General features: G+C 38.1%; 1 protein-coding gene across 1 annotated transcript; it reads right to left on the bottom strand.

Annotated features, from left to right (window-relative positions):
• Positions 1-4,913: 4,913 nt before the first annotated feature.
• Positions 4,914-10,241, bottom strand: ATP6V0E1 (ATPase, H+ transporting, lysosomal 9kDa, V0 subunit e1; the record flags this gene model as incomplete). The annotated part of the gene is made up of 2 exons (XM_009870635.1): positions 4,914-5,007; positions 10,194-10,241. Coding segments are annotated over 2 exons (142 nt in total), but the record flags the coding sequence as incomplete, so codon positions are not given.
• Between the last annotated feature and the right edge of the window lie 1,482 nt (positions 10,242-11,723).

Raw genomic sequence — 11,723 nt, 5'->3', positions numbered from 1 at the left:
AGCAGGAACAGAAACAAAACATTATTTTTTTCAACTTCTTCAACCATGCTACTACCTGGTATCTGTTTCAGAGAAATTATTAACCATGAGAATAAAGGCAAATTTCTTTATCTGAAAAGGACCTAAAAAAAATTTAACTATGGCATGTTTGCCCAGGGTTTCAATAGCTTTTTACATTAATTTCATCAACAGTGAAACAACCATGTTAACAGTTTTACTTCTGCTGTATCTTCTATGAGTGGTAGTTCAGAACCTAAAACAGAAGGCTTGTTAAAGTGATAATATCAATATACTAATACCACTGTCACTGGATGTTTTCTTTTTTGATGTCTCACTTAAAACAGGATAGACAGATCAATATATTAAAAAACCACAAACTGTTACATATTCAAACACATCAATGTCTTGAAGCATTTCTTCCACCCTTCTCATATGATGGCAATATATCTTATCCTCTGCACACTTACAAAAAGCAAAACAACATCATGAAATCTTTTACAAGATCATTCGGTTTCCATTTTTTTTTAAGAATTACTTGCCACAGACTATATAGCATCAGTGTACAACTACTCGCACGTTAAAACGCATTTCTCAGTAGTAGGTAACTTAAAATTCACTGTTTGAGTCCCAATAGGTGTCTGTAACAGTGGACGTGTTATTGTGGGTTTTTTTTGCAATTCACGCTGTCCTGTTTTCGATCACTGCAACTTACAGCACTTTGTCAGGATCTAGAAATTCCCTGTACAGTAACAAGTACTATCCCACTGAAAAAGTTAACCCCTCTGTTATGTCCTTGTGCATAGCGGCAGAATGCAGTGAGGAATAACTGCAGATTCTCTGGACATAAGGAGGTAAGAAAGTTTACAGGAAGACTTCAGTGCACACAGCGTTATTTATATCCTTCAAAGCTATTCCTTAGCAAAAAATGTCTTGACTAGATTCACTCTCAACCCCACAAGCTCAGCTGACTTTGAGGAGCCTCAGCAATCTTTCATCTCTGGCCTACATCGTCATGTGCTTTATCAGGTCTGTAATTCCACCTGCAAGTGTCAAGTCAGTACAAAGCACTTGCTGTGTTTTCTGTTCAATTCCAATTGCTTGTTACTACACGTATCCTCCAAAAAGGCTGGGGAGTAAATCAATCTCCTATCAAAATTACTACTTACGCTTCATTCAAACTAGTCATGTTATGTCTGCTGCTGAGTCCCCTGAGCATCAGAGAGTGGGAAGTTCACGGAGAAGAGGCTCTCGAGCTACACATTCACCTCTTCCTGCAGACTTTTCAGCAATTTCAGATTGCAAACTTAGTTCTGTCTTTAAACTACCTGAGAGGTCCTTATAGAGGCAGCAAACGTGCTCATCTCATCATGCTGTACGACTTTAGTACAATTTATCCACATCATCCAAGTTTCCTCAGCTCAACTCTAGCTAACTATTTTCCAATTAAAACCACAGAAAAGCACATCGTAACAGTTAAACATGGCACAAGAGCATTTTGTATAAAGCAGAGGATTAGTTTTATTTCCAAGCATGAGAAATTTAAGACCAAATTTCCCAATAATACAATTCACTTTAAAAAATAAATGCCATCAACATGTGGCACCACCGTTTCTCCTCTCCTCATATAGTTTTGTTGCACACATTATTTTTTTTCAAGGGCAATCAAACAGAACAGAGGTGAACAGCACAACAACAGACAACCTAAGACCTGTGTATAGTGTTCCTACAGAGCAAGTAAAACAAACAGGAAACGTGACTCTATGACCCTTAAAAACTTCAGAAATTTTCATCACATCTCAAGTTAACAGGCAAAAACTTACAGTACCAAAAAGGAGTATAAATTGCTTTAGGCACACTGTTAAATGGTACAGGAACAAGCCACTTGAAGCACAATAGAAAGGTTAAGGCATTAATGCAGGCTTGGTATCCAACCAACTATGTTAAGGACATCTTTGGGTCAATGGAGTATTTCATCTGGAAGAAATCTCTTCTTTACCTGCAAAGCAAGAGGCAACTTAATTATTCCTTTCCATGGAGACAATTTACTAATCAAAGACCTGGTTGGTAAGCATAATTATTTCCATTACACAACCACACTGAGAAACTGTCAAAAATCATAGATAATTCATCTATATGGAGCTTTGAGAATCATCTCTTTCTTGCTTTCTTAGCAATTTTGTTTCTGAAGTTACTGCAAGTAGTTTTAGTTATATTATAATAGCAAAATAATTGTTCTACTAGTTTAAGTTTTCAATGCTGTAACAGCATCCAGTCATCTGGATGACAGCCCTTCCTGCACTTGCATGAAGAAAGCTGGTCTGAGAACACGGACTGTAAATTGACAAAGTTAATGAGAAAAGGCAGCGTCAGATCACATTGCTCAGAAGAGGCTACCACTCGTATTCACCACAGCTACAGAAGTTTGCACGTTCTTACATACTGCCATCCAAGCCATCAACTTGATTATATCGACAAGTCATCTGATACAACATCGTCACTTGAATTGGAGGGATACTGACCAAAAAGAAATACCAAACTTCTGTAACTTGGCATAGGTCAATCAAATCAGCATCTGTAGAAGCTCCTCACCAGAAGGCAGCAGCCTTCTGCGTGCATTTTCAGCCTGCTCCATTGGTCAAGTAAAATGGATTTGCTTATTCTAATTTTTAAATAAGATCTCTCCACTCTGGTCATGTATTTCATTCTATTTGCTTTAACTCCTTGCATCATCTGTACTAATCTAGCCAAACCTCAACAGAAAGAGAAATGGGAGGCACAAAAAAGTATAGTACGACCACCTCGAGTGCTGGGAAAGCACATCTTAAAAGCCAAAAATAACTGGTCAAACAAAAAATAGTAGCCATATTTATAGTATTCCACATAGTATCAGAGAGATATATCCTAACTCTTTCAGAAGAATCTATATTCAAAGCTCCTGTCTACCGAGAAACTCCACAGGAGGCTGTCAGTGCAGAGGCACACAACAGCAAAAGACGTGACACTGCAGCCTGATCAAGGTGGCCACTCTGCTCACTCAACACTACAAGAGTAATTAAAACAAAACATGGAGGATAGTACGTCCTACAACAGCACACTTCTAGCAAGAAAGAATGTTTAACTATGATATTTGAGAATTATTATATGCTTTTTCACTTTTTAAAAGCATTTTTCCCCATGAAGGCAAGAACCTTAATTTTATTCCAAAATTAAGCCAATGAAATCAGATATATCAAATTTTAAAAACCCCTTTATATAACACAACAGCATGTGCTATATAGCTCTTACATTCTCCATCAGTAAGTTTAAAAATTCCAGCTCTTCACACAAACTTTCTGGCCATTCTGGAACATCTTAGTTTGCTCTCTTCCTTGGTCCAAATTTACCTGCAGTTCTCTGAAATATCCTTCACTGAAGGGGAGGGGGAAAATCCCAATTCTTTCAGCAGGCACTTGGAGTCTGAGAGTTGTATCTCATCTCTCTTGCTAGTTGCAACACACACGCACACACCCCCCATTCACCAGTCAGAAGAAAGCCCTATTTATATAGCCAAGGCATCCGCTTGTCCAGATATGTACGTTTCAGTTTCAGATCCCAGGCAAATGAAATATCCTCTGCAATTCAGGAATCTGTATGCTCATTAGCAGAATACACTGGTCTCTGTTTCAGAACACACTGGTCTCTGTTTTAGCTAGCTAATTATGTGTTAATACATAAGCAGTGAAAATGCACCTAGGAAATTCAGCGACTGTCTCAGCTAATTACAGGCCTCTTCTTGAAGCAGGGCCAAGTCTACCTTCAGCTTCTGCTCAAAAGACAGGATACAGACACATACACATGCCACAGTCTGGCAACACCACAGTGCAGATGAAGCCTACTTTGAAGCAGTGGAGCTTCGCTTCAGGGTGAATGCTCAGGATGCTTTACAGACAGCATTTAACTGAGCTGTAACATCAACTGTCATCTGTCTGCTGCTATTGGACTTCTGTAAATAGAAGTTAAAGTAATAACATCAAGGGAGTAGGCAATTAAAACTTAAAAGGACACACAGTCCCCCCTGCTCCCAACCAGGTAAAAAAAAATAAAAATCTGTGTCTAATTATTTAGTTACTAGCATATAAACTAAGATCATGGGTATGTCCTTCCACAGTTATCCTTCATCTGAACCTTCAACTCCAAATGCTGCTGTTCTAGAGAAGCCTGAAGCCATCGTGGCACTTTTAGTGCAAGACTTTCTGTTTTTGATGGTCATGTCAACAAGCACGCCCAAGAACTGCAATGGCAGCATTCCAACAGCACTAGCCAGAGAGCAACCACCAGGCTCGTCTATGATTAAAGGTGCACGTGGGCTGCCATTAAAAACAAAATATTCAGCTGTAAGGTCAGTGTCAGTGCTATACATTGACAGGAGATGAAGAACCATTCTAATTGCATTTCTCATTCTTACTTCAGAGATAAATGAAGACAACTGTCTTCCAATTGTCTTGGAAATCAGGATAGGTTTTGGATGAAATGGTAGTAGGCTTGAAGAGATGTTTGTTCAAGACTAGGAAATCCACTTATGCTAGCTATTAAACATCCCAGCATGATTTTTTTTTTGTTGTAGGAAGAACAAATATACCATTTTTCTTACAAACCCCTGCTTACAGAACACAGCACCACATGACATGATAGGAGAGAAAAGTAACTGTAAACAAATCCAGTACAAACTTTTCACAGTATCCAGTCAAGAATAACATCCAAAATATGTTTTGTTGCAGCCTATAGAAAGATAGATTTCTCTAGCAAAACAGCTAGCAACTCTGAACACACATTATTATTATTATATTTTCTCCTGAAGCTTTAAAATACCAAACAAATTAATGAATCTGATCATACTCACCTAGTCAATAAATCGCAGCAGAGGACAGACATCCTTAAGGCCAGTCATATCTAAGATACCAGATTGTTTCATTGCTTAACTGCGGCCCAAAGAGAGGGTTGAGTTGTGCCAGAATCGCTATCAGCCAACTGCAAGACAAACCCCCCACCCCAAAAGAGAGAATATGAGCCAAATTAACAAAGCTTTTGATAACGGCAAGGCTTGTCCAAAGTATAAGTACTATCAGAGAGGAAAAGACGATTTTCAGGAAGGTCTGGTATCAAAACAAAACTATATTCAAGCTCATAGACAAAGATAATGGCAATGAAGATCTGGTACCAAATCTGCACAGCCGACACAGCAAATCGTCCTGTTCAATTCAAAGCAAACAAAACCACCTGATGGCATTTCTCTTATATTTTTCCTTTGACAGGAAAGTGTCTTGAGACATCTGAAACTCAGAAGATAAAAACACAAGAGAGACGAGCCTTTTCTTGGTACCTTTGAAGCATCCTTTAAACAAAAATCTCCGAGAAACATTCTCTCTCTCCTTTGCTCTTATTTTCAGTGTATGACAACCTAACCTTGCAGCCGTGGTATATTTTTCATCAGAGATTGAACAAAAGTGAATTTAAACCTGGCACTGATGTCCACAGGGACCTGAATCGAAAGGGTACAACGCTACGGGAACATAGAAAATAATTAAAAAATAAAAAATTAACAAACCCCCCAACAACAACAAAACCAATACGACGACAAACTCCTGATCATCATCAGCAGCCCTTGTCACCACAGCTGTTCACATACTAACACTGCAGAAGCCACAGCCAGAACCAAGAACAAGAGGAATGTAGTTTGTGGAAAATATCCAGGAAAGCTAAACAGAAATAAATATTCCACTGATAAAAGATATATTTGCTTTGTAAATATTACAAGATTCAGAACAAGCAATGGATGCTTCCATGGATTTAAATCTGCGTTAAACACTAACTATATAAACACATTTACTGAACACACTGGCTCATCTGTCTGCTATTTCTAGAATGCTTTGTAAGGAGGAGAAAAAGCAGAGCAGCTTTGTAATGGGAGCTGCCACAAATGTATCGGAGTGCTTAGGCAGTTATGGAAAATTCCACACAAACCTTGATGCTCCGACCAGCAAACGAAGTGCAGGTCTGCTGTAAAATGGCTACAACAGCCAGGGGCAAAAGCTGCTGGCCAGACTTAAAGAAAACACATCAATCCTCTTAAAATTTACAAATATTTATTTTCACTGGCACTTTTGGTTTTGCACAAAGTAGGACTCAAGTTAAAATGATGTGCTAAGACTGCAGCAGCCTATCAGCCATGCAAGCCTTGAAATACGTCGCAGGCTCTACAAAGCAATTAAAACATCAGCAAGACACCTCCAAAGAAGAGCCAAAAACCTTTAGGATGACATGTTTCTACTTTGCTATCCAAGATGACAACAATGCATTTTGAGACCACGTTAATCATCGTGTTACACTTACTTTAGGCAAAAGTAAATTGGCTCTTAAAAATACCACAGAATTTATTTTGCAAGGGTTAACTCTCAGATACAAAAGACAGAGAAGGGGTGCCAGAGCACTGCACCATCTGCCTTTAGCATCCTGAACTAACCAAAGTGGGAGGACGGTGGGAACACTAAAAGTCTGTTAAAGCACATTATTCTCTTTCCCCCTGTACTGAAGGAGGGAACTCTGCGCACAAATATCTCACCTCTCTATGCTTCCTGCGTTCAGACTCAGCATGGCTGTGAATTAAATGAGCTGGAAGCACATTCAAAATATTGGCATGTCCCAGCTGTATAACCGTGCTTTAGGCAAGCACTGTGCAGTTTTCAAAAGCTATTTGTTGGGACCGTGCTGGATGCCCAAGCTCCGAGCCACAGTGGTATTACAGGTCAATAGTATATTCCTCCTCCCTGCTCTGCTAGAGCTTAATAATTTAAAGCAGCAGGTAGGCACTGAACTCCACGACTCCCTCGCATTCAAGATAAACCACGCAGAAGCTTTTCCAACATTTTGCTTAAGCGATGCCGCTTTATACAACAACCTATCATGACACTGCAAAATAAAACATGGTACTCAAAGTAAAACAAAGCAAGTCTCTGTACCCAACGTGTAATGTTCTAGAGTTGCTAAAAGCAGGTACAGCATTTGAACCACCCACAGGTCCTTAAATTCTACCAGATACCACTAACAACAGTTAGCGTTAATTACCCAGCTCAGACAAGGAAATTAAAGCCCCTTATGTTCTACCAGAAAGACTTTTGAAAAGGTCTTTCTACCATAACTGCCATCTGTCTATGCTGCATAATACAAATTAAGGTCTTGCTATCTTTGTTTAAATGTCAATTTGAACAACCATATTTTAATCCTTTTAGAACCAGCAGCAAATAATACAATTTTTCAAGGACCTTGTCGTCTCTTAATAGGATATCATGGTACTGCTTCAGGAACTGCTTTGTAAACAACGAAATGGATATAGACTTCAACAGTACCTTGCAACATGGTGTAACCTCTAATTTCTGCAGCAGTACCTCCTTACACTTTGCCACGTGTTTTATCAGGTTCCTGAGGCTCATGTATTTTCCTTCTGGAGGCTGCTGGGAACAATTTCTGTACATAAATTATGCAAAAATTTTCCACTGAACAATCAAATTAGCATCATGTGATCAATATGGTTATTCAAAATTATCACTGAAATCTAAGCAGAGAAGAAATGGCTTTAAGTTGAAATGTGATTGACTTTACATTTAATTAGCACAAATTGCTTGATTCAAAACAATTTGTCAATCAAGTGGTGTTTAATGAAAACAGGAATTTTTTTCCTGTTTGTAACTATAAAGGTAACTTAACGAGTACGAAAGTAGGTCTAGCAGGGTTCTAAACAGCTCTAAGAAGCAGGTAAGAGCACCAGCCACCTACTAAGCACATACAGACTTAGAAGACCACACCTGGGACAACACAAGTTATTTTAACCCAAACATATTCAACAAAGAATCCTCAGAAGCCATTCTTTCCGGCTTCCTTCAAGATCCATATGAAAAATTAATCTCTTTCTTTAGTCATCAAAATTAAGGTCTGAAATTTTTTCAATGCCTCCCCCAAAATAGGAAACATATGGCAAGAACAAACTTACTTACATTTGAATAAAAAACAGGAAAGAAAAACTGGACCAGATTTCAAGGTACTTTCCAGCCAGGGCTATTCTAGGATTCTATACAGAATTCATGAAAAAAAGAAAACCCCAAAACAAACGAAAACAAAAGACTGTGATGAGGCAAGTTCTATCTTGGAACTTGAGAAGAAAAATCTGCTTTTTGTTGTATTCTGGCAAGCAGATAGTATGTATGCAATTTATGCGGTTGTGTATAATTACCAATTGTTTAAAACATCGTAAGATTTCACTGCTTCTCTTTTTTCATGATGTAATTGGAGAAAATCAAAAGTAATACAGAAAGTAAGTTAGAATTCACAAGATTATGAAAGAACTGGACATGCAAGAATAGATTATAAATCATGCTAATGACACTAGATTTGTAATAGGTCTGTTTCAGTAAAAACTGACAAGTGCAGTATCACTGTACACTTGAAGAGTTCACAGCATTCAAAATCAAGAAATTCTACAATACACTTGACACCATAATCTAAAGGATTCTATAGATGCCACACAGCCACAACTTCAAGGAAATTGTCCTTCTTCAAACAATAAACAAATCCTAAGCTTCAAGGATTTTAAAAGTGTAGGGCATTATTTCTGTCAAAAAACAGAGCAGGAAGAACTTAAGTGAGAACTTTAAACTCAAATGAAAACAAAACAAAACCCAAAATACATGCCCTCTCTCCCATTTTACTGTAACCTAGTAAAAATGAGCATTCATCTGCCCTTTCTTAGCCAAGCAGTTGGGACCTACCGGGAGACTGGGCTGCTACATACTTCATGTGGAGGCAAGGACATCTTCATGTCCCTGAAATTCCCTGAAAATCCCAAACTTCAATCCCCAATTCAAGTTGCTGGCACTACAAAGCTCTCCTCAAGTTTTGACATCTACTCAGTAAAACTTTAAAAAACTGTTACTGACACAAAATACAGAACCGAGTTTGTTGTACATTTACAATTATCCCAAAGAACAATTTCTTAAGATGTTACATGTCAAACAGTCTGAATAAAAACAAATTTAAAAAAAACTCCAAAAAACAGACCTTACCTGTGGAAAACCCGAATATCACATTACTGAACTAGATTAAACCTGCATAATCCTGTGCCACAGGCCAACCCAGCACAGAACTGAACAGACCCTTCCCGGAAAGTGCCGACACTGATAATAAGGCTTTTGGCTGCCAGTTCTTAAGACCAAGTCTTGAAATTAGAGACACATTTCTCTAAATATTCATGTTAAGCTCCTTAAAGTAGCATAAATAATACCTAAATACTTCAGCAAAGTACAAATACTACTTAGGTTCAAGTGGAACTTTGAATAACGATTTTATTATAAGTTAATCCTAAAGATCTAACCAGACTTTTAACGACTGACTTACCATAACAAATTCTTTACAAACATTTTTCAAAGTTATTTCTGCATAGCACTTTCTTTGACTAGATCAGTCTCTACAGTCTTTTAAGAAAAAAAAAAGAAAACCCAAAACAAAACGAAGAAGATAAAGTAAAAAGAGACAGAGAAAATATTAACCCTGCTTTCTCTTGTGTACTCTAGCTAGAGCTGGCTTACCCCTTGACAAAAACCAAAAGGAATTCCTCAACAAACCATTTTGTTATTTCTACTAATTTTCTTACAGAAAAAAAGCAAAAAATTATTTGTCATATAACAAAAAGTATCCTATGTGTGATGTTTTCCACCCACTGCTCTTCCAGATTTTAAGAATACATTCAACCAAAACTCATCAGCAGGTTTAAATTATTATCACCTTAGAAATAAATGTAAGAATATAAAGAACACAATTTTCCTGTGAATCAGAAAAATTCTAGAGTTGATAAAACTCCCATTATAATTGTGAGCAAATAAGCCAGTGAATTGGAAAGGAGTAATATCAAGTCAACACAGAGCACTACTGAACAGTCACGTGTCAGAAGATAAGAGTGAGAATCCATGTTTAATTCAGTATCTACCAACAGGAAAATGTTTTCTTCAGCAGATTGAAGGTCTTTAGAACTAAGAATTCTAAGAGCTGTCAAAGAACAAATCTGTGACACATTTGAAAAGCTTCCTCTCAAGTGTCTTGAACACAAAAAGGGACTTGTGATTACATTAGAAGTGTGCCTTAAGAGGCAAGGCACTGTCTATACTTACAACAGGTAGCAGCAAACGGCACATGTCACCAGCATCGTGTTGATAACACTGCAGAAAGGAGGGAAAGGAACAGCCCATTAGGTGTCATGTTATGACTGACCACAAGAGACATCGGAAAAAAACCTAACACAGCAAACAAGAACAAATTCCACTTTGATCACATGCAAGGTGACTCAACATGAGTGTTCAAACTTCTTCCAACTGAGTAAGTTGCAGAGGCACAGCTAAGACTCCACAAAAGAACTGAGGGAGTTCTGGCAAACAGAGGTCCGACAGTGGTACCGCTCTATAGAGGAGCAAAATCTCATTCAAACAGTGTCCCTGCTCCATTTCACAGTCACTTCTACCAGCAAGGTAGTAAACTAGGGAAACTGGATATTCTGGTACTAGGAGTAAACAATAAACATTTTCTCCATCTGCAAAATTCTGCTTGCAAAAAATTTCAGTGTCAAAAATATACCTTTTATGTAACAAATGAGGATTTTGCAAACTGAACACAAAATTATCTGTAGAATGAGGTTTTCCTTTATTGCTGAAAGAAAACTGTGACAAACCACAGTTAAGCTGAGAAGAAGCAAGAACCAAGCAGCACTTGAAATTGGAAATGGTAAAACTGCAGCTACACACACGATTTTGAAATAGAGGGAAATGAGATTTTCTGACAGTGAGTGATTTATGCAGCTCATGGAACTAAGTAGCAAAACGGAGGGGGTTTTCTTACCTTCCCCCCACCCCCCAAGTTATAAAAAGGATTTTTCCTCCATGTGTTTCCCCCTCAAACTGAGTAATAGAATCTTGTGCTAGGTCAGTAACTTCCACCCTTTTTTGACCAGGACAGTATTTGGTATTTTTCGTCTATCGATACACATCGACCTTGTCAGTTTTCAGATGAATGTTTGAAAGCTAAGGTAGCCCACACTAAGCTTCAGGAACTCCTCCTTTCCAGGGAATCCCAGAGACTTCGTCTGGGAGTTTCAATCTGTGTAAACTGAATTCTGAGGTCAGTTAAAGTTTGTATTGACTCATTTTGTTAGAAAATTAAAAATCTGAGGCAGAAACAGCGTTTGGGTGAAGTTTTTTTTTGTTGTTGTTTTTTCAAGAAGATAAGAAGACTACATGGTGTTACTACACATGTGCTACAGAATCAAAGCTAAATACAACTTGAGGAAAAATCCTTCAAGTTTAGATAAGCAACTAAGAGAAAAGACAGTTAGTACCTGTAGAGTAGAGAGGATGTCAGAGAGAGGAAGAGAGATTAAGTAGTCATTATGTCCTAGGAAAAAAAGAAAGACAGAAAACTTGTCTCGTTTTTAATCTGAGCTTCTACAATCACTGCAGAAAACCTGTCTCTGCTTAGATGCCCTGTGTGTGTCCTCAGGCCACTGGCACACATCTGAACTCAGAACAGAGACCTACTACAGCAACTTTTCCCATCTCATCCAGTGTGAAACTAGAGGACTGTGGATTAGCAGAGGTCAAGTAAGAAAAGAAAAAGGAAGTTGCTGCTCAAACACACCAAACCTACCCGAA

The sequence above is a fragment of the Apaloderma vittatum genome, unplaced genomic scaffold (genome assembly GCF_000703405.1).
Source record: "Apaloderma vittatum isolate BGI_N311 unplaced genomic scaffold, ASM70340v1 scaffold35745, whole genome shotgun sequence".
In the NCBI taxonomy this organism is placed as follows: Eukaryota; Metazoa; Chordata; class Aves; order Trogoniformes; family Trogonidae; genus Apaloderma; species Apaloderma vittatum.
This window is presented reverse-complemented; position numbering and strand designations above follow the sequence as displayed.